The 24,721-nt window shown below is 39.4% G+C and overlaps 1 protein-coding gene across 1 annotated transcript in view; it reads right to left on the minus strand.

The window, feature by feature from the left end:
* Positions 1 to 24,721, minus strand: part of CNTNAP5 (contactin associated protein family member 5) — a 287,365-nt gene that overhangs the window by 108,418 nt on the left and 154,226 nt on the right. Inside the window, exons 8-11 of the mRNA XM_085310986.1 lie at positions 23,268 to 23,532; positions 20,490 to 20,639; positions 19,182 to 19,353; positions 2,443 to 2,549 (exon numbers count right to left, since the gene is read on the minus strand). Of these exons, the coding sequence (XP_085167112.1) occupies positions 2,443 to 2,549; positions 19,182 to 19,353; positions 20,490 to 20,639; positions 23,268 to 23,532 (694 nt within the window). The remainder of the gene's footprint in view (positions 1 to 2,442; positions 2,550 to 19,181; positions 19,354 to 20,489; positions 20,640 to 23,267; positions 23,533 to 24,721) is intronic.

Raw genomic sequence — 24,721 nt, forward strand, 5'->3', positions numbered from 1 at the left:
GTTGCTGTTTATCAGTATTGCTTGGGTTAGAGTGCAGCTGGCTCTGCAATCTAGCTGGAATCAAATTAGCTGTTGATAATGCATTTGCAAATAAGCTGAACAGCTGAGCAGCTGAATAGCTCTACACCACGTGTGTGCAGCTTGATCTGCCACAAAGACTTAACACAGAACTCCCTGGGAAACTTCTGGGGAGTTTTTACATCAGCAAACCTTAAGTAACAGCAAGTCKCCCTGCAGTGGCTTCAGGAACCAAATGAGAGCACAGGCTCAAGTCCACAGGCGTGAGGGAGCCATGAGCAACACTGTGCAAATGCCTGTTGGGAAAAACTTGTCGTGAACCCGTCTTCCACGACAACGACCGAGTCTGCTCCAGACACAGGACACACYGAGCTGACACAAAGGAAGGAATCTCCAGCTCTGCGCTAATAGGGCAGTGTAGATGTCAGTCTAGAGGTTCGCCTCCCTAATCCTTCCACAAGGAGCCTCTCTCTTTTCCTTAACTGAAGCCTAGAGAGACCAGCCAACTGACTTGGCCATCCAGTTTTGAACCAAGCATCAGCCAGTGTAAATATTGTGCTATGGCCTCAAGCACTGCAAGAACTGCAATTCGGAGGTTTCCTAGAGGGGCTTTTTGGAATGACAAAAAGCACTGGGCAAAAAGTAGTCCCTCTTTTCAAAACTATAAGCTCAGCATTTCTCTTCTCATCCTTCATCCAGCTCAGCACAATAAAACAGAATTTCTGTGTCAGACCCTTAGCTTCCGATGTATTTGCAATATAGAGTTCAGGTGTCTTCACTACGAGGAAGACATTTGTCTATGAATAGACCTTTCAACAGTCCCTCCCGTAAGCTGCCCACTCCACACCACAAATGATTTCATCTTTAATTAGCAAACCATTAAGGTCTCCAGAGTTGCAGTATGGTTGCCAATATTCTCAGCTTCAAACCACTAAGTACCTTTTTTTCCTCTTCTGCTTTTTAGCTTAAAGGGGAAAGAAAGCATCTCTCATCAGTCTCATCTTATCTGTGGTGTAAGTGCTCATCAAACAACCGGGGAAGCGATAGTAGTGTTCCTGGAATTGTTACTCGCACTTGCTCCTTTCCTGTCTTTTCTTCAGTGACAGGATAGAAAGTTTTATCTTCATTTTCTAATTGTTTCCTCTTTTGCTCAGTTGTACGAACACSCTCTATTTTTATTGGCATTCTAGTGTGCTCTATCTCTACTGTTTTATACTATACACCTACACACACATATACRTATAGTTTTCCTTACCTATTCTTCTTCTTGACCCTCCTTGCTGCAGATTTCAGTGGCTGCCATGTTTCATGTACTGCCACTGTTTCAGATAGCATATACTTACTCATAACAGCAAAGAGCAATCAGATCGTAATCACATACTGATTTTTACTAAGAAAGTGYTTCCTTAAATGTTCCAGCCCTGTAGATACCAGCTGAGTTCCTGGTACCTCCCTCATGCTTGCTGCTCRACTACAATGCTCAGTCACTGCCCAGGAGGATGACGCATATTCAGCTGGAGTTGTGATTCACTGAAGTACTCGAAAGAAATACGGTTTTAGAGACTCTCAAGCTCTATTCAAAATACACAAACTGATCTGCGTAGGCTCATAATCTGGCCAAATTCAGATGATTTACTATCACGTCGCACACAAAGCTTCCTCCCCCCCCAAATTTAAGTACCTGTTAGAGCTTTGGGGAAAATTGGTGTTTCTTTTGTACATATATATTTACATGCCCATAAAAACTCAATAGATCGCGTAGATCATTATGATTCAAGTTAAAACAAAATCAATCCAAACACTAAAAAGCAGTAAGAAAACTGCAGCCCAAATAGTTCAGTGAATTTTCAAAATTCTCATAAAAACGGGGTTCTTAAAACAGGAACTTCCGGATAACTTAAACAAAGAAGGCCCATCCATCTTCTGCATACCTATGTGCATTTAGCACAAGATACCAACAGTAGATATATTACTGAAGAGCAAATATTTCTTGCATCACTGGCATGCATTACTGGTGCCAAAATTGACATACATCCTCAATCACAGATTAAAATCACCCTTCAGCAAACAAGCTCAGCCTCACTAAACTCAACTAAATGTCTAATGACTAATGTGTCTCCATTGAGTAGGTACATACATATACTTCTCTAAGATTCTCCAAATCAATATACAATATGAGAAAAAAATGTAGAAAGTAAGTTAAAAAAAATGTTTTTGTTTTCTCCAAATATTTGTAAGGAAACACGCATATTTCCAAATGGATTCCTTGGCTACTCCTAGCCCAACTCCTGAGCTTTTTCAATCATATCAGGGCATCCTACATCCAATAACATGAGATGACACCTCACAAAATTCCTTACTGCATTATGTACATTTTGACAAACCAGCTGTAACCAAGAACACCATATGTGTGGTTTTACTTACAGTTATGACAGGTAGCTCCTATGTAACCTGTATCATTACAATCACAGTAAAAGGTGGTCCAGGACTGAGAACATTTTCCTCCATGTTCACAGTAGTTGGGCAAACACCTAACAGAAAACAGTTAAAAAAAATAAAAATTATGAGCATTAATGAATTATGAAATAATCTGCTGCAAGAAACAATAAAACTCTCTTCCTTCCCCATTCAGGAAAAAGTTCATAGATAGGGCTGAATCACTTCATTCTATGTGAAAAAAATTACTTATTCCTCTGATCTGTGATTCACTTCAAACATAAGCACTGAAGACAACAATATTTGAATGTATTCTTCAAGTGGGTAAAGAAGGCTCTCAAAAATAATATTCCACTTCTCCTCCACTTGTTAAGCAATTAAAGTGTCACCAGCTTTCTGAGCACAGAAGGCGGACAAATAAAAAGTGAAAATGCTATTGAAATCTTATTTCAAAGGAGAATCCACTGTACTCTAAACAAGGATCACTGTTATCAGAATTAGGCAGAATTTCATCTGTGGTAACACAAACTACACGAAAACCTCAGAAGTGAGGGGGAAAATGTGCTTCTATTATGAGTTCGGTACTCTTTCTTCTTTTTCTCATTCTAGTTGGTATTCCTCCATAGTATTATTGCAGAGCAAATTATTAGAAGAAGAAAATATGCATAGCAGCATGCAGCTTTGGAAGTGAATAGAAAACCAGCTGCAGGAGACAAATTAAATCTACAGGGCAAGAGGTGAATGCTGATCTGAATTACACCAGTGTAAATCCAGGCAGTGTAATGGAGTTACACCAGCATAAACAGAAACAGAGTATGTTTCATTGCTGTTTTTTTTTTTTTTTTTTTCTTCCTTACTGTATATTAGGTAATGTCTTTCACACTGTATACTTGGCTTGTGAAAAAATGAGGAAGTTGTTTAAACCACTGATTCAACTGCGACGGGTGGGTGGTTAGAAAACAAAGGCAATCAATTCATCTCATACGTGCTTCATTAGGGTCTCTGCTGCAAATTCAGCTTCAAAATCCTTTTTGTGGCCCAAATCTTTCCCTGGTGTTAGTCAGCAGTGAAGTCACTAATGCTACCTAGATATGTACAAGCTGAAGACCTGATTTTCTTGTGGTTCATCTCATTCTTAGTAAATGTTTTTGTATTTAGCTGGGCAAATTGCCTTTAAGTGTGGCACTTAGTCCATTTCTTCCAGAATCCTGACAATTTAATCACATTTCATGCCTGTGTCTTATTAAAGCATGGATGCAAAAACCTGCATGACACTAACAGCCAAYGTCTTCCTCAGTTTTCCACAGTCTCCTGAGCCTCATCACCTAAGCGGGTATTAGCTTCGTTGCATCAAAGGCTACTAGGAGTTGGCAAACACGGATAACCTGATGAAACCTGTCTACGTGCAGAGAGCTCTATCAGACCAACCTCGCATCTTCAGTATGCTGCACGCAAATGTAAGGMGGCTTCCACTGTACTCATCTGTGTATGAGTCTGAGATTTGTTCTGACTCTTAGATTTACTTGATCATGATTTATACCATTCTACATAAAATTATACAGTGTATATAAAAAATATTAATATAAAATACCAATTCATTTTATTAATGCTTGTTATTATAATTATTATTTATTAATCAATTATTTGAGACATAAGGAATTCAGGAAGAAAAAGGTTCCTTATAGCTAACAGTAGCATCCATTAAGGCAATTAGAAGATATATTGCTCTTATAAAAATAATTTTTAGGACATCTATTAATCACTGGGCCCAAACAGGGAATGAGAAAAGAGCACAAGAGATGCATGCCTGGCTTTCCTGCTCACTAGAGAATTTTTTGCAGTGTCTTGGGGGGCATCTGCCTGAAAACTGCAATGCTGAACCCGAGCCACACTGTGAGGAAAGGAAAAATGTTTATCACAGAAAAAATCAAACTTGTCTGTCCATTTGTAGTGGGCTGCCATTTATTGGGCTTTTTACTTACATAGTTAGATACATAAGTAAAGAAGAAAAACACACATACCAAGAACAAATGCTGCAGACAAAACTCCTAGTTTTGTCTTGTCCCGACAGGACAGAGAAGTGTGAAAAGGGGAAAGATTCGGGCTTCTAACGGTGAGCTGAGAAATCACCTAACAGAGAGGAGCACCCTGCCGATGCAGCGACGGCACGGGGAGGCCACGCGGCTCTGTCTGCTCTTGGCAGCGGTGGAGAGAGAGAAGTTCAAGCTTTGGGCTGAGCCCTCCTCAAGAAAGAGCCACCGAGTCATGACTAAACCAGCCCCGAAGGGTAGACGGGGCTCAGCCACGCACGAGCTCCCTCAAACCAGCTTCGCCCCAGAGGCTGCTTGAGGAGCCCAGCGCTTCAACAGCTCTGCAGCCACGCACGAGAGTTTCGTCAGTAAGAGCAGACCTGCTCRCACTCGCACTCGGGCCGTGCCTGCCCTGACCTCCCGCGTGCTGCCCGCGTGCAACGCGTCTCCCCGCTCCGTGGTGGGAAACGGGCKTCTGTGTCACCCGTACAGCAGCAGCAGCTTTATTCACATCACAGGGGTGCTGGAAACAACAAATATTCTGATGTTTGTACAGCTTTTAGGAGAGGTAAAAATAGCAATACTCTATTATTATCGTAATTTACATCATCAGTGTACTGAACAAATATGCTTTCTGCCTATTTTTAAGCTGCCTCTTATTAATTAACCCCATACAGTAAAGCTAATTGCCAGTCATTTGTGGTTTGCCAAAGGCCCGTATCAGAGGCTTAGACACATTTATTCCATTAAAACAGCTTCCTTTTAAAGGCTTTACAAAGCTGAAGGTCACTTCTCGTTTCTATTTGTCTTCTAAACACACTTTTTCTTCCCCCAACAATGCACAGAACACAAACCAAATTAATCATGTAAGCTTTTAATKATATTCATAAATTCAGAATTAAACTTTTTTCATTCCTTAGTCTACTTGCTTTAACTAACATCAACCATATTGATCTTGTTTTTTGGTCAGATTACCAACCCTTCTGAAATCTTACAAAACAAATTTCTTTGCAACTGTATTTTAATAATTACCCATAATCCTATTCTAACTCAGCAGTTGTGTCTTCATTAGAAGTTAAATCCTAATTGCCAGAGAAGTCAAAATTAAGAAATAGMTATGATTAAGATTAATCAGGGGATGGAAAAATCACTAGCTGCTTCATTTGGTAAATGTCCCAGATCCTCATGTGGAAGGATTAAAATATATTTTTATATTTTAAAATACATGTTAATATTTGCATTCTAGTAGAAACAAGCAATTTTAGACAAGATCACAGTGGTATTACAGAAAGTTTCATAGATAAAAATTTGCAGCAAGCAGCCCCTGACTCATTTGCAATTGAAATTAATAAACAGTCCAACCCTGTTTTTCTGAGTATGATAAATGGAACACTTTGAAATTTAATAATTTGCCTAAGACAGTTTGCAATAGACCAGGAATTCTGGTCTCCCAGCTCCCAGACTAATTCATACAGTATCCCATGGTGAATGCATCTTATGAAAAACCTAAGTGAATCAAATACAGTTTTCTCTTCTTCAGCCAGGCTGCAAAACACACACGCATAGCCATCTAAGTGAGCAATAGGCACAGCCTGCACAAAAGCATCCTCTATTTTTAGATGAAACAATCAGCTCTAAAAAYGCATGTGTGCTTCCTTTGAACTCAAAGCACAAACTGCATATGCACTGGAAGGCAAAATTCAGCCCTTTGATAGCAATGATGAAGAAATGACAAAATTATTTGTGTGGAAATGCTGAAGGAGTTCTATGCATCTGACGTTACACTTGACTGGAAACAAACCCAGCACTTTCAATATGCACCTGTTAGGTTTTGGTAGAGTCAGCACACCACATCCTGCCTGCACCAATTTCTACTCTTCCTAAATAAAGGCAGAATGAGAACTACCAGGCGAGAAAAACAGAGGGATAGARTTAGACGGAGTACCTGCCCTCAGTATTAGGACTCCCCATTTGCATGACTTTGAAACAACTACTTAGCTCCTAAAACACAGCACCACGACACAAATACATATGTGAAAAGTATTTATACACACAGCTTGCTTTAAATTAATTTTATTTTTTTTTAATTAATTTTAAAGGGGTGCTTTAAATTAATTTTCTTTCAATATGTTTGCAAGTTTAAGGACTGCAGCTATCCTATGTGTTTCAACAAAACATAATGCTAGCATTGATGATTTCCTATGGTAGGCAGGCACAGTAGGATAAAACTCAGAGTTACTGTCACAGCCTATACCTTTGCCCCAGTAAAATGGTATAATACCAATAAACTCAATAGATGTAGGCCAATGGAAAAAGCATGGAATTTTGTCTTGTTCTGTGGATCAGAAGTAAATCAGTGAAATCCCTTGTCAAATGATATTTTGGATGCAAGGAACAGGTTCAAGGGGAAACCAGACAACAGAGATCCACCAATACTATTAAACATATAAACTATAACAACCTCAGGGATTCATCAAGAGGAAAGCCACAGAAAGTTGAGAGAGCGATAGAAAAGAAAGCACCGCAGAAGCACACTCCCATTCTTATTCTTGTCCTGGACTACTAGATGCCCATTTGTGGCTATTGCTAGAGAAAAAACAGCAGGCTAGATGGACCCTTGGACTGAATCGGTATGGCRGCAACAACGTCCCTTCCTCCTAACTAAAGGGAGGAGAGAAAACTACCAGAGATGGAGGGAGGAGAATTGATTAAAAATCTCAATATTAACATTCTACATTTGCATCATGTTGCCTTTTTTCTTTCTTGCTTCATTTACCGTTTCTTAATATAGGTTGCAAATGAATTAATGCTTTCCATGTCTTCTCTGGTTTTGCTCAGTGCACAGCTCTTCCTCATCATCACACCTCCAAGATCTTCTCTCCTCCTTCATCTTTAGGAAACTGTTTTGGCATATGTATATATTTTTTTCCTTTTAGCCATTCATTTGTCTTCTCTAGATTCATTATGTTATGAAAAGTTAAGGATTACAAAAAGGACAAGAGAAACACGAGCATGCTGAATGTCATTCGTTCTATCATACTACATGGGCATAAAATTTTTTTTTAAAAAAGTAATTTTGATCATTTTACTAATTTGTCACAAAGAAATTGTTCTTTCTCAAATCTGTAAAATTCTGATGACTGAATTTTTAAATTTTATTATTATTCCCATTGTTGGCTGCCTTGATTCTCAAACTCTAAAMTTGAATACCACAGTCAAGACCAACATTTAGAAGCTCTGACCTTGATTTCAAGTGCCCACAGGACAGAACAGCGGGAGGAAGCTGTCCTGAGATTGGCAGGAATGAAAGAAAAAGAATCTGTTAGCTAAAAGGCTGGGTTTTTTTCAGTTTGACTGCTCTGTTGTTAGAACACCTACATTTTTAATAGAGGTAAATGTGCTGACAGCTTGGCTTGGCATCAGCAGAAAGGATTTCATATAAATAAATGTAGGGGGAAGAAAAGACAAATAAACCATCCTGCACAGACAGCTGTTCCATTTAGAATTCATCATTTTACAAAGCAAAAGCAGAAAAGCCATCTGCAAAAATCAAACAAACAAGGTCAAGATATTACATTCTACAAACATYCCTGTATTTGGCCTTTAATATACCATGGGGTTACACGTCACATGTATTTCAACTGCAAAGGAATAGCAATGAGGGTAAACACTACTTAGTTCCCTCTAGAACATTAACTCTCCACTTCAGTCAGATTTCAACAGATGCTAAAGTAGCTCCCTACCAACAAAGAACTGCGAATGCCCTTAACTGAAAAGTCCCAAAGAGCTACTGCCTAAGCTGTTGTGGTTGTACCAACAAAAGATAGCAGAATTTGAAGCCTCCTACCAATGTAACATATCTTAAATTTCAAGAGAGTAAACATTAGTCACTGTCTTAACCATTGCTTGCCCACAGAAATAGCAATGCTAATTTTATAATTTCTAACAAGACGCACCACAGACGCACACTACCTCCCAAACTCCTGCAACTTCACTGACCAAGTATTTCTAGGGCAGCAAAAATATGAYATTTGCCGCTGGTGGCAAGTATCTTCCAGCTTCATTCTTTCTCCATAGGGGTCCCATTCTGTGGCAAACCCCTTCTCCAAACCTTAATGGCTAGTGTAAGGTCCTCCACCGTACCGCTAAAAGAAAGGCCAGGTATCTCCGACTCCAGCAGCCTTCTGCACGAATGGGTCATTGCAGGTGTAGGAAGGAGTTCATTCTGGCCAAAACARCCCTGTAATTACCTTAAATTTACTAAACATATTTTAAGGGACTAGATCAGCACTGATCTTAGTTTCTCTATAATAGCATCAGGTAAATGAGATTTGAATTCAGCACCATTTTCATGTTTCATGCACAAGTAAATAAATAAATAAGATTAACTTATCTGGCAAAGAACATGACTAAATTTAAACAATGTGTCTCCAAATCAGATGGTGYGATGCAAGCATGATGGATGCATTTGAAAAGCCTGTCTGTATTGTRCTCTAAAACAACATTTCTGTAGACCATCACATCATTCGTGGMCCTGAATCATTGTTTTCTGGAGCTGATGATGCACATGTGACACAGGAAAAACAAAAAGACCTAAAATTAAGGCAAAGCAGTCAAAAAAGATTCATGGTATTYTCTTCAAATAATCTGAACATTCATTTTCGTTCATGTTTAGAGAAGGACAAAGGAGAGAAAACTTCCCCCCTTCAGAGGTCACTTCTTCCAGTATGACTGACAAAATTTTTACACAGGCCGTGCTTTGTACAAGGACATTCTTGTTCCATAACGACCCACAGAAGGAGCTCATCTGACAGTGCAAAGCTCCCAACAGTCCAACAGCAGGAATTTCTTCTAYGGGGTTTTCCTACACTTAATTGTCAATCAGCCCTTAAGGAGTCATACGGAGAAGCTCTGTCATTTAGCTGCATTATCTGGCTAGTTAAAACATTGGAAGTAACATGGGAAGATGTGGGGATGGTCTTCAGAACTGCAGGGATTTTAAACAAATAACTGAAGTCTAATGCTCAGATACAGGGATTGCTGAAGYTGGGGTTTTTTGTTTGTTTTAAATCTTACTAGGTTTTTYTCCATCCTGCCTTTCCACTCTACCACTGGGATAGTGTCTAGTGGTTTTCAAAGAGCCACATTCCAAAATAAACTACTGAAAATAGTTATTTTCATGTTAGCATTTCTAATTTATGATCTAGAAACATAGCTTCAGGAAGCCAATTGGTTCCTCACTCTAACAGAACACCATGTATTTCTCTACTTCGTAATGCTATTTTTTTTTTTGCATTGTATATTGGACTTCAAAAATAAGTAATACGTTAAGTTACCATTTTTACAAAAAAGGTTACATTTTTTTTCCTTGTCAAATAACACTGCTTAGATTTAGGGTATTTTTCCCCTTCCCTTTTCATATCATAATTTSCTATGTTTCTGGTGCACTTTCTTTACAGTAGTAAGGGGGCCTTTTACAGAAAGGGGACAAASCTACATTCTGTAAGGATTTGATGAAAAGGGAATAGCAATTTCTAACCATATTATAATTTTTTGTCACACAAAAGCAAAACTGTCAGTGTTTTAGAAAGTATTAAAACAAACATAAGAAAGGGAAACTTTTTGAAAGCCTAGCCACATTTTTTTTTCATAAAATAGAAACCAAAAGGAGACCTGCAGCTTCATTGTGCTATGCTCTATTTATAAACTTATTCAGCATAGTCTACATTTGAAACAGGCAAAAAAGACAGAAAGCGAGGAGAAAAATAATTGTTCACAGGACTGAAATGATCTTTTCAAGGTGACAAGATCAGAGGAACTATAAGCTAGACTATTAAACTACAACCCTATAATCAGCTAGCCAGAACAGTCTCTCATGTAGCATTTTAAGGCAATACATTCCAGAAAAAGATCCAGGCATTGCAGGATTTGAAGATATGCAGTACAAACACTTTGTTCTGACTGGTAACAGAGGYACAGGCTAGCAATATTCAGAACTACTTTTGGAATGACTCAAAATCAGAGGTGTTTTATAACAGGACTGATGACATCCCTTCTTAGGTTTTCATCTGGTCCCAGTTTTGATCATCATGCAAATTCAAGGAGTGTGATCTAAAATGGTCTAAGTCATTGCAATAAAATTAAGAAGGGAAAACAAAAGAGGACCTCTAAGGAAAGTGGGAAATAATCCAGACTATGAAATAACTGTCATTATTGTAGAAAAGACACTAAATACTGAAGATGTGAACACAAGAGAATGAAAAGAACAAATGCCAAATGATTAATTTTTTGATTCCTTCTGCAATGCACCACAGGTATTTATACGGAGGTGAATGCAATATCAACTACTTACTTTTTCAATCCCAGCCTGGGATTGTAATAAATAAAATTAAAACTCACTGGGAATAATTAGCCAGGATATTTTCTCGTTTGCATGGCCAGCRTCAGAAAAAATTCATATGAAGTATGGCTTCTGCTGTAGGGCATACATTAAATCTTAGAGGAGATTTGGGAAATGCAAAGAGACTGTGCTTTCAATGGATTTATCCTAACACCCTTCACCTGCAATAGTAATTAATTTCCCAAAGGTCCATTTCAACAGTGCAACACATGAAGTAACATAAGTTCAGTACTAAAAGAGAAAGAGGAAAAAGTCACAAATTATTATCATTTCTTACAAGTAACAACTGATAGTAAAATCTAATAGCATCTACAAAGTGAGTGGGTAGAAAGTCAGATTTAAAAGGTCAGCTCTATTTAGCAATGAAAAAGAACACTTTAAGCTAATTATTTGAAAAACGTTATGGAGTATTTTCACAAACAAAAATTGCAGAGGGATAAAATGGTAGGGACTAAGGACACTTTCCCTTCACTTGTTTATGCTCCATAACTCAAGAAACACAAGGAAGCAAACTCAAGGAAGAACTCAGTATGCTTCTTCCTAATGAGGTAACCTGTTAATTCCAATCCCATCTCAGTGATTATTATATATACACCACATGCTGCTTGCTCCATTTGTATTTGTTAGGAGAACTGGAATATGCAGATGAGTCTTGGTTTAATAAGAATGGCAGTATTAGCATGTGCTTGTGTCTTCCCACTGATGCTACCRTGATGAAACAGTGCCAGGATTCATAAGAAGATGTCTCAGGTCAGGTTTGCACTACAAACTGCAAAACTCTGGAATTCCCAGGATGTCTGGCAAGACATGCCATCCATCCATTTACCAAGGTAGATTTAATGCAAATCTGCKCTTTTTCCTCCCCAGGTCTCTTAAGGAAAAGTGAAGTTCCCAGTGGTGTCCTTGACAAGTACTGTCAGTATTTGCAATGGYAAAGGCAGGTTTCCAGCCAAGTTAAAATAGGACAACTCTGTCAAAGCTTCATCAGCACAAAATCAACTGCAGCAATCAAACTGAAGTACTCTAGCAGCTGTAGATAGGGATAGCAACAAATGTCTTTATCTATGCATTCATGCCAGCATGAGCCTAAAGGAAAGGAGGCTTGTACTACCCTCATAGTTAATTTATGAGTAACAACAGGTTCAACACACGAATGGCCTCCTTAATGCCAAGCATACTAAGGCTCAGATACACAAAATCTATGACAGTATAGTAATGGATGGATAATACCATGTTTCTGCATCAGCCTTTGCCCTACCCTCAGCCCAAGTAGACATTGCTACCAAAATGTCAACGGTTTCAAACTATTTCAGCCTTGGCTGAAAAGTGAAGAGCAGAAATCTCTGAAAGTTCAGATTCCTTAACAGAGGTTTTTCCATCAATAGATGACTCAAATATTCCACTATCATGACTGGTGGAGAGGGGTCTTGCCAGATAGGAGTTTCAAGAACWTTAATGTAATCACCACTATTGTGAAGGATGTGTCTGTTCCTCTCAAAAGCTTGGCAGGGGCAACTATTTGTCTACCAGCATTTTGAGGGACAGAGGAAACTCCTCATTTCCATGAGAGGTGACAGGTCGAAGAAGGAGGCTAGACTTTCTCTTACAACAGCTGTTTGACGTAAGCTATCCCAACACATCATTCAAGCTCCAATGCCTCTGAAGTAATTTTCCTTACAGAGTTTAGAGAAGTCAAGTAAGGGAATCCATGCCAGATCTTACCTCTTTGTGCACACATAAAGTGTAAGAACTCATGGAATTGGTATTTTCTCTTCTATGACTAACACTGTGAAGTAGACTTTGTTCCCATTGCATGCAAGGATTTGACGAGATTAATCAACACATGCTTTTAGGCTGCAGGCAACACCGCAGCCTTCGCTTCTGTATTCCAAGGGGTCCATCTGCTGTATAAGCAGACAGTCTTGTTCAGCCCAAAGGGAGCATCTGTGCCATATGATTAAGRGTTGGAAATCCACAGTGTTTCTGGACTGAGGTTTAATGATTTTCTGGCACATTTTCCTAATATCCATAGCAACTCTTGAGCAGCAGTATCTCTCGAGTCCACATTCCTACATCTATTCTCTGAATCGGATGCCAACCACCGCAAACAACCAACTCAGCTTCAGGACTGAAGCTACTAYATCTAGTCCCCAAAGCTGGCATTCCAGCCAATTGCTGAACAAGAAATCCCAAAGCTTCTCAATAGCATAGCCAAGTTCTCAGCATCTACACATTTGTTTTCCTACCCATTTCATTTATTTTTAAATTACAGACTGCCTAAATTTCCCCCAGCCTCTGCCTTCCTCTGTTAGCCCACACACAGATACAGACCCCCCTCTCCACACTTCCATTGCCTGTGGTTTACAGCTTCACGTATACTTTATGTATTACTGGCTTTTTCCTTTATATTTGGKCCCTGCAACATCTTAAAATACCCTACCTGAAACTGTGCAAGATGTGATTTGTGAGAAACAGTGAATATTTGATTATTATTCACCTCCTTCACGCTGCTCCTCCTTGCACAACCCACTTAGCRCTCTCTCTTCCTGGTTGGAGAGTCCTAGTCTGTTTAATCTCTTCTTGTAAACAGCAGCTTGTCACACACATACGAACAGAGTATCAGYTTTAGAAACAGCCATGAGGCCTGAATAACAGGCTGTTACAGTCATAACTGTACACAGCACCACCTCTGAAGGACCCAAAGAGGAGATATTTTGTGGAAAGAGTTGGTCAGGCCAAGGCAGAGGTCAATGAGTACATCTGAGTTGATCTGCACTTATCTTCTAGCATTTGAAATAGAGGTTGTGAAGGGATCAAAACACAGTTTTTAGCTTGATTTACTATGGGGAAGATGCTCCCATAATTATGCTGGGTCTCAGCTCCTGCCTCTTACTAATAACTTGCAGACTTCCCCCCAATTTTGATCATGTGTGAAAGACAGACATATTTCTCAATTTCTAGAATTTACATAATCTCACAAAAACAGAAGGCCAAGTAAAAGGGAATCAAGTTAGTGCCCATCAAATGAAAGGATGCACCCTGAGCTGAACCATCATTTTAGACACAAAGATGATAATCGAATTAAAATCAGAACAAGAAATGAGAATAAGAACTTCATCCTGCAGTTGTAAAAATGAATAATGTAATAATGAATATTAGAAGCAAAAAGTAAATTAAGAAAGTGAAAAATGAGTAGAAAATATTGTTCCTCCTTCTTCATTTTCATATACTCTGAACTTAACCAATAAGCCTCAGGTAAAAACAAACAAACAAAAAAAACACATATCTGTGTGCTAAGTGGTCCCTACCCCGCTGCCTCAGCACCTCTTAGAGTATCTGAGGTGAATCTTTCCTGCAGGTGCGTAACAGATACAATTCTGAGCTGAATTCCTGAAAGACATTTAGTATTTTTTCTTTCTTTTTCTTTTTAAGTAATGTTATTGATGTTAATATTTCAGACTCCTCCCAAAGCAGGAACAACACAGGGCTGTTCCAGCTGGAGCAGACACCTAAGAGAATGTAACAGAATTGCACAGAGCTGGAAGGGGACTCAGAAGATCACTTAGTCCATACCCATACCCCAGAGGCAGGATCAGCTCCTCCTGTTTCTAATTCCCAACAGACTCTTGTCTAACCTAGTCTTAAAGTCTTCCAATGACAGAGACTTGACAGTCTAGACAGGCAATCTATGCCATGGCTGCTATCCCAAATACCCTGGTCATAGAAAATGATTATTTCTTCCTGCTCTACAGTGGCTTTCTAACTTCTTCAAGACCACTTGCCTCCCCTCAGGAATGTCTTTTCAGGTTAAAGAATTAGAGCTTATTCAATCTTCCCTTTCACAGGATATTTTTCTAGATTTATTTTGTGTCGTTCAAGAAGGAATTTAGGCTCTGAATATGTTTACAGAGAACAAGAGTACAAGTGTGTGAATGTTGACCAGTCTTTGAGAGTTAAACACCAAGCGGTCACCCTGTCTAGTGTTTACTTCACAGAGCTTGCTCATCCCCCTGTTGTTCCTCACCCACATGCATTTACCCGYAGTTTTTGCTCACCAGCTTTATTTTGTATTTCAAGATCTACAAAGCTGGCAGCTCACTTGAATCCCCACATGAAGGCTGTGGACACTAAGTGCTTGGTATTTTGGTATCAATGCTATGGCTAAATGCTCAGGGTTTCCACTTAGATTAGGGGACTGGCAATAAGCATGGTTTCCATACTTTCTAGTATGCTAACAAGACAAAATGTTGCACCAAGAAAAGATCAGCTAATCTGAGGTTGAGGCCTCAGGTCCATAGCATAATAAACACTGGCTAAGCAAATCAGTAGTATCACCAGCGAAGCAAGTATTTTTGTTACCACTCTCTTCAAGACAGTTTTGGGCGTCTGCCAACCACTCTGCCCACTGCCTCTAGGTCTTTGACTTGCTGCTACTGCCCTAGATACAGCTGTGATTTCAYGTCCTGCTGAGTGAGATGCTCCTGCATTCTTAATCTCACCATGCCCCTTCCAGGAGGCTGCTCAAGAGCATTGAGAAGCCTTCACAAACACTATGAAATACTGAAGAGTGAAATTCGTGAGAGAAGACATCAATAGGATAGAGACATCCAGGTCTTTTCTCTAAACCAGAAATACTTAAGGAAGTCTTTGAAACTCAGATCTCTAGCATCCCTAACACCCTATCACCAGATGAAAGGTGGAAAGCCTGACTGTACTATAAAAGCTAGAGACTCTGTGAAGCTCAAGAGTAAGCAGCGGCCCCCTTCAGACTTACAGCGTCTGTGACGAGCAAAGGCATTTCTTATTCTGCTTGCCATTTCCTCATCYCCGGACACTTGAACACAGACATTCTCCCAACAGATTAAGAACTACAGAGAAAAAGTGTAATTCTGCTCTCATTAGAATTCATTACTGTTCAAACTTTCACCTACTAGCTTTTAGATTTAATATAAACCAGAAGATACCCCTCTTCCCCAGAACACTTACAGTGTGAAATGCCAGGAGTGAGGCCCACAAGGTCTCTGCAGGCATGGACTTTTATCTGCATCACTCTGAACTTAAAGCAAACTCAGGGAGACAGAGTCCACATTCACTTGCTTTGGCCCATTTCAGATGGTTTTTGGTCAGAGCTACCCATGGAGGACATATCTTACTATAAAAGATGACACGTATACCCAAATACACCGCTTCCTCTCCTGAACAGAACGTCTCTGTATTCAAGGACTTGTGGCACCTTCACTTCCAYATTTCCACTCTGCCTTATTTTTTTCCTGCTCTGTACCATCCAATAGAAGGGAAACGCTCAGATGTTGTAAGAAAGTATATTTTCTGACTCGTTAATTCAGTGTATAGCAAATATACTCTGTTGTGCACCTGCAGAAACCCTGAAGAGGCAACAACAAAGAGGGGTAAAATTAAATAAACCCACTCCCTTTTAAATCTGAAGCAGACCTCTAAGGCATAGCAGGATATATTCCCACTGTTTCTTTACCTCTCAACAGGGTGGGGACAAATGCATTGCAGGCTACTATGACACCTATTACTTCTCAATGGGAGCAGTATAAGCATCATACTTTAGATCACACTCGGAAAAGACTGAGTGATCTGTGKTTTTGGGCAACTACAGCAAACTTACATACTATAAACAAAAGAAAAAATAATTAGTTGGATTTACAGCATGCAAGCAGCAGGGGTAATGCACAGTCCTATCCACATGTTGCTAGAAGAAAAATTACTTCCACCTACAGATTGCACTTTACTGTACCACAAGGTCTTGGGTATGCTTTGAAAGAATAACTTTATCTTGAAGAAGGTGAAGGAGATATGGGACTAATTTCCAAGGCTTGCAGGGCAGAGACAGTTCTGATACGAGACCTTCTCCTCTGATCCTTTGAGCAGGCAGTTCAGAATGAATCTGGGAGAGCTGGGGTTAACTTAACATGCAGAGGACTTAGGGTCTTGTGCACTTTCACTGGGGCACTGAGACGCTGTCTGAACAGTCAGTTTATCAGGGCATTCATGAAAGGTTAACTTCAGTACACATACAGTTCAAGCACCAGACCCAAAAGACATAAAATTATGAGATATTAAGGGCCAGCCCCTCAGATAACACCATTTAAATTAATGGAGGCTTATCACTTTACACAGGAAATACTGCTGCGTGTATATAATGTTTAAACAATTTATCTTGAAACAGTACTGCCAGCCTCAATWGTACTCCCAGTTTGCCCTCTTTCAAAAATGAACCTGTTAATACTTTTTAAGAGCTGGCTCAAGTTTAAGCGATGCCACACTACTGTTTCAGAGCCCAGGTCTGAACGAGCTCAGACTACAAGCCTGTAWCAAATGAATTACTTTCTAAATAGACGTATATTCCTCAAAAGAGGTTTTTGCCTAAATAACTAAGACAAATGTCCCATTTACATGTTAATTAAGATACACAATTCCCACATGCATTAAAAYTTTAAAAACACGTGCTTTACAGTGCACATAGCAATAAATCCTATGATTAAGAAAGGGGAGAGTGTATTTCTGATGGAAGATGCTCCTACAGAAYTTTAACACTCCTCCCATAATCAAATGCAGGGCGAGCAGCTGTGTATTGCAAGCCTGGAGCCAGACCCCACCTTCCCCATAGCCCAGAGCTGCTGGGATACAGAGCCCTGGTTGACTTTATTGCAGTGACTGGAAGTGAGGATGTGCTTCAGGTATTTGTGCAGCGCACCAACTTAACCAGTCTCAGAACAGCACGTACTCAAGCCTGTATCACGCTGTCTGTACAGCAATGCAGGCTGCAAATCTGCCAAAATTCTGACTTCAAGCCTCCTTTTCTCCCTAATCTTCCATCCATATTTTGATGCAACTAATTATGCCATAATACAGACTTGCAGAAAGTAAATCTTCAAARCTAATTAGGAAGAACATAGTCCACGACTACTTTCTTCTTCAGCCCTTCCTCAGCTCAGTTGCTAGCTTACAACAAATTGCATTGGCCAAATAACAGCCTCTTCTCTGTATCTGTATCTGGCACTAGGAAAGTGTCAACTTTCTTAGCATGCTTGTGTCTTTGCCTTAAATAGATTTATAGCATGACAACACACTAATCCTTGGCATTTTGGGATACTAAAGATTTCTTAAGATGACTCTTGCAGATTCTTTCTCATAACTCTTGGAAAAATTTACATTTTATTTCATTTTGTTAAATCAACTGTATGTTATCAATTCCATCTCCCTTTTTAGGTACAAGAAGTGCYTAAAACCTATATCAAGTTCATATCCCCACAAATTTGGTCATCCTTAAGCATGGTAACATTTTTTTTAAATACATTTTGCCTACTTTTCAAAAGATTGCAAGCTCCAACAATCTGATTCCCCCTATAGTTTGCAGTGAATTCAGCCTTTAGTCCCATTTCTCCAAGCAATAAGTCTGGAAATTTTGTTTTAAGTGCTTAAGCTCCTACAGAATTGCCAAAGCATCCTTAACTTATCCTCATTTAGCCATCTGAAGGGCATGAAATCCTCAGCACTTCCGTTTTCACTTTCCAAAATTTAGCCTTAATTTGCAAAACAAAATCAGAGCCTAATATTCTAAGTACTAACTTCAAAGTACACATTTAACAAACAGTTCAGAAATGTTTATACAGTAAAATCTATAAGAAACAAAGGAGAAATTATGCAATGTTTTTTAAAAAACGTCCTCTACTCTTTATGAGAAAGTCTGGGTTTCTTCTCAGGTTTCAGCCTGGGATGGATTCAGATCAGTATTTAAATTGAAATCCCCCTTTACTAGATATAGACATTTTATCATAATTTTGTCCTACTGAATGGGCAGTATATTGCATGAGGTGTACCATATCTTCATTATAAATGTGCTGTGCTATACAGGCTAACAAGAAAAACTGTAAATGATCTGCTTAAACAAAAGCAGCTAGTATATTAAGGGGATGACATGTTTTGATGAATCAAATAATTTTCCTTCTCTTTCATTTCCCTCTAAAACTTCAAAGCAATCAAATGTTGTTTATGCATAAAATTTAATCCTTTCACCAATCTGTAGCTGGAYTGAATTTGCATACTCTATTTCCTACAAGTCCACGTGAAGAGAGCCCCAGGTAATTGAAACCATTTCCCCTCCAGTCTTTTTATTTTTGCTGTAATGTTTTCTATTAGTAGCTCTATTATGCCGAATATCCGCAATGTTGGCAGATTAGAATTTTCACTTAATGCAACCTGTATTTATAAACCATTAGACTGGAAAAAAAAAACCACAAGTAAAAGAAAGAGGTGACAATAATTACCTGTCTTTGATGCCACACAGATCAATGTGTAAATCACTAAAATTCCCCAGGGAACCTTGCTGAACTAAAATGAGGTCCTTGGGCTGGTTATCAATAAAGATGAGCCTCATACAGCCTTGAAAAGCAGTAATGGGATTTAAACATTGGGAACTGGTGAAATTGTCAGGACATCCTGTGGGAAAGAAAGAGAAAAGGCAGACAAGAATATCGGAATGTTCACGTATTTCTGYTGGGACTTCCTGACGAAAGACCTTGAAGTCTAATTATTCCAATTGTTTTCAACCCTTGTGCTACACAGCATTCTGCGTTATAAATCTTCTGGTGATAAAAGAAGAAAAAAGAAAAATAAAAGAGCAGCCAGTGGAGATACTGGAGTATGATGTTTTCACATGTGCTAAGAAAAATTAAAATGTTTTTCATCTTCTGTAAACTCTACAGTCTATTGCAATTGACTCCCACAGCAACTGATTCCCATAACAAAAGCTACGCAAATTGTAAAATTATTATGGGTCAAATTCTGCTGCTGAGGCAACATATAGGCTATAAGGATGAAAACCCAYGGACTGCAAGGAAGGAGAACATTTGTGCCTGAACTTCCTCAGCACTTGGACAGTTCCTAGATCCAAAAACTTCACTGTATCCCTAGCATTAATGCTGTATTCAGAAGCTTCACAAAGATCAGAACCTCCCTATGGTAGTCACTACATAGAAATATATTAGCTAAAAAAACAGTTCCTGTTCCAGTGACAGTCCTGTTCCAGTGACAGTTCCTTTACCTAAATTAACGCTTACATTCAAAAAGGCATGAGGTAATATTTTTCAAGATTCTTCTTCCCCTTTTCAAAATGGAGCTAAGCCTACATTCATTTCAATAACAGCAAACTACTCAAATACCTTTGTAGAGCTGAGCTGTATGTCAATAAAGTTCTGAAGTCTAAAGTTAYTGAGTCTGATCAGGATCCTGATATCACAATCAATAATAATGGTCCCCAAGCCTTTTAAATAGAAAAAAATTGGCTAATATGGCTGGGTGGCACTGAGTGTTTTGCCAGTCACAACTAGCTACGTCTTGGCCTGTAGCAGTCCACCCTTACAGCTGTGTTCGCAGCTTTGCTGTTTCTTTTGGGCCTGCTCATGACACTCRGATCTTCCCACAGTGCTGTATGCAGCGCAACTCATTAGGTGGTCAAAAATTAGTTATTACAGCATTTGTTCTTAACTGCAAACACAGTGCACCTGGGAGACCTCCATGGTCAGCCCTTGGGGATTTACATGATGAAAACTTGTCTTGTGTTCGAAATAACTTACCTCCAAAATAGTAGCTGTTTCCAGAATAGATCCTTGAGACAGTGGTTGCATGGGCAGCCGTGGCAGAGTTGTTATCCAGGGTCAGAGTAATGCGATGTCTTCTAGCATTGATGTTAACTGAATGCCATAGCCCATCATGCAGATTTGTGCCTGAGGAAAACAAGCACGAATGGTGAAAAAAAGAGATAYGGGAAACAACTGTGTTCTGCCAACCCCCTTTGCACTCGACTTGTGACCACAAATGTGCAGCTCACCTCAAAGGGGACAGAACTGGCAGCTGAAAACAACTTCATTATCTCTGGAAGCAAAATGACTCAGAAAAAAAAGAGCCAAAAAAGGGAAAGGGTTTTTGAGAGCAGGCTGACAGTGCCCTTCATCTTTATGGTAGCACATTGTTATTTTGTGAGGTTTTATTCCTATTTTCTACCTGTTGGGAAATGCTTATGGCTCACAGGAGCATGAAGAGATGATCTCTGTTGAGCTTTTGGGACTAAATACATGCTGGAGATGTAGAGGATTAGATTCAGTGYGATGGTCATATCATGTCTCAGTCTCCTTATGAAAGCTGACAACCGCCAACAGGTTTCAGTGGGATATGTGCTCTGTAAAGCCCTTCAGCACTAAGCCAGCACATAGTCTTACAGATGGACAAGCTGAAACCTTTATATCTGGGATTTCAAAAGGGTCTTGTGAGAACTGGGATTGTCACTCTTCCAGGAAGTGGGAGATTAGGCTCCTAGTTGTCTTTTCCTTTTTCACGTGCTTCTGAGAAGCTAGAAATAACCTAACTCAGTTTCCTTATTCTGAAAATCCGTGTTGCATCTCATAGCTCTTGAAATGGCACCACACAGCTAGAAAGAAATTCCATTTCCTCCCTTCTTACAGCCACAAAAAACAGTGGGCACAATTCTCAGCTTGCATACAGCACTGCAGATCAAGGGTAACCTAATTACAGGTAGAAATACATTACCATCAAGCTGTYGTAAGTGAGACTAGGCTCACAACTACTTACTCTCCCTATTGGGATTTTTTTCATTAATATAGCTTTCAGAAGAAACAAATGAGCACTTAGTGACACAAAGAGGTGTAAGAAGAGTTCAAAACAAAATACAAAAATTGTGGGTATTACGTGTATGAGAAATTATTTCATGATGAATTTGAAAATGAGACAATTTCTGCAGTAATGGCTGCTAAAGCGTGCACAATTTTCATGGAATGAGGCCCATTTCCCAGCAAAAACAGATCAGTTTTCAACCAGAACATGCCCATTTTGAAATGAAGTATTTTGCTGAGGTTTGAAAAAACTGCAAGACAAAATAGGTCCTGTTTGGGGCAAAAATAGGGCCATTCTTGAGCTAACATAACKTTATTGTGAGTACCTGACATCTGCAGAACAGAATACTTGCAATTTTTGCATATTTTTCCACGTGTAAGTAGGCAGTTTAGGAATGCTTTGGATAGCACCAAAGGCTGGGCTCAGGTTCATGATTTCAGAACCACGTAAAAGCAAATACACCCCAACAAAATATTGACAATGTCTACGCTTTGTCAACAATTTAATTAGGATTGCAATAAAGGCTGGAAACTCAATTTTCAACATTCAGTTGCGACAAGCTGAGGCTATAGCAATCTACATGAATAAGGTTAGATGTAGGGCTGCCTCATTTTATATCATGAAGGGAAATGAAACACACATATGGAACAGTTCTGCTTTGACAATTCTGTCAAATTTTATCTCCAYTTCTTTTAATAGACACATCTGCCCTCTTTTAGTTTGTACTGGGAATATTTTAGTATCATATATTTTTAAACTGTCACTAATAATAGCATTTTAGAAATAACWGTGTTTCATAAAGTGCTATTATTATTATTTAGACTGAGATCTACCAGCATACTATCCTTTCACTTCAGAAAAACACATGTTTAACCTAAATGGAAATGAACTTGCTACTCTCCCATCCATTGCTTGCATGGCAATAAGGAAYGAGCTCTGCTAAAGAGGTCCTGGGCTACAATGTTCCTGGTCAGGACACCAGCATGACACAGATGGGCCACACTGGGCTAGTGGCTGTAACACGCTGCTCCTGGTGTTGTTGTGGAGTCTGAGATTGCTTGCTTGTTGTTTGTGGGAACCAAAACATAGCTCTTATGTATAGTGACCCTTTACAAGTAATTTTCCCTGAATTTTAGGGTGGACAGGCAGCTACATTTCACTCATTTTGCATCCCTCCAGCTGTGCAAATCAGTTTGCAAGCTGGCCTATGAGGGCGCCTGCAATGAGGTATGCCATCAAGGTAGCATGAGGGGAGCAGGCTCAGCATTAGTGTCTCTTTAAAGTGCAGCGTAAAGGCAGCCTGCAACGCTTCAGGAGTCACAACAGCTACGAAGAAAATCAGCTTTGAGGCCATTTTAACTTGTGCTGGGGAAAGAGCAGTGGCTGAGCTGGTTCCCAGCTGACTTCAGCACAACGTGAAGGACGAGAAGCATGAAGGTCTTCATGTGACCTGACTGAAGAAAATTTGGCATGACTGCTTAAAAACCACAGAGTCAGAGATAATTGCCAAGCAGAATTAGTCCAGAGATGTCAGGATGCCAACTTTACGAGTTCAGATCTCCCTCAAAATGCAAAACATGTTTCCAAGATTGGAAAGCTGAAGACAATTTGAGAAGATGAGGGAGACYGGGTGCTTCCTTCCCTCGTTATGTTTTCTTTCACATAGATGTGCATTTGTATATGAGAGGGGGTCAGGTGAGAGAAAACAAGTAAAAATAAAGTACCTGCACTGATTTCCACTGACTTTTCGGTCACTTTCTGAATAAGTAGCGTCAATCTCCCACCACGGAGGTAAACCAGGAGAGGTCCTGAATTTTCAGACAGTTCAGTGGACAGAAGCAAGCCATCTTTATTCCATGTTCGAAACTGCAAACTGACTGACAGTCCATCAATTTGAGGAGTACCGGGTAGCAGCAAATAACTTCTGTTGGCACTGACAAAGGTGATAGGAACGATTTGTGGTTCTGAGCAGGAAAAGGTCACGTTCCCCTGCAAAAAGCAAACAATCAACATGATAATTTATTTTCTGAGTCATTGCAAAGATCCATGGTTAAATAACCTAGCTGGATTTCTAGTGGCACTAAAAACTGAAATAGGCATTGCTATCCAGACACATCTTTGGAATTCATTAGAAAGTGTATCTGTCCTTTCTGGAAAAACATCTACGATTTCAAATTTGTTCTTCCATCCTAAATTGATTAAAAAATAAAAAAAGATACAAAAATCTCAATTCTTAGAAGAATCTAAACACACTCCAAATGTTCCATGTCATGACCAAGCCCAGGTCTCGAAGGGCTATATTAACTGCAGGTCAGTGCTAGCCAAAATGGACCAGCTCCTCATGGACTCCTCTGCTCTATGTTTCCAAGCACCTCCAGTTTTAAGCTCAAGTGTAGCCTTATGTGGAAAAATAATAAAAAAAAAAGTCAAACTCATTTAGATGTATGCTGACTTCAGGAACCACTGCTGAAGCACCAGCAAGCCCTCCTGAACCTCCAGGTGCTGCAAAATGTGATACAGRGATCCTGCATTGGCTCTGCGCTGATTGATTACATGGGTGAGTAAGCCAAGCTGCTATGAAAAAAGGAAGCATCCTCAAATGCACAGGAATCTTCCCAAACAGACCAGCTTTACCCTAACTATAAGCCTAAATGCAACCATTAATGACCATAAGATATTATCCACTTATACCAGTAGTACAGGCTTACAAGTAAAGTATCCTTCATCTGCTTGAAACTTGCCCAAAGTAGAGGCAGGTTTCCTGGGTTTATTTCAGACATTCAATGTATAACTAATAGCAGCAGTATTGGTCATGCTTTCTTTTATCCAGGGTGACATGGCCTCCTACTACTCCAAATAATAGAATAGTTCACTAAATAATAATAATACAAATAATTYGAAATTATGATTTTGAAAGGATTTCAGAAGTCACAAGCAAATTCAAGCAAAAAGTCACTTGGACCCAATACTTACATTYGGATGAAATAAGAGTTGTGAGATTTCCTGCTCAGTGCTAGGTCTCATGGTTTCCTACATAAATTTTGAAGAATTACTAAAACACTGCAGAAGCAGCAACCATGGTGAAATCAGATACCATTTCAATGCTGTACATAGTTAATCACTATCTCCATCATCTGGCCCCAAAATCAATAGTACTATTTGCCAAGACGAGCAGCAC

The sequence above is a fragment of the Rhea americana genome, unplaced genomic scaffold (genome assembly GCF_003343005.1).
Source record: "Rhea americana isolate MKP2758 unplaced genomic scaffold, rheAme1 scaffold_33, whole genome shotgun sequence".
In the NCBI taxonomy this organism is placed as follows: domain Eukaryota; kingdom Metazoa; phylum Chordata; class Aves; order Rheiformes; family Rheidae; genus Rhea; species Rhea americana.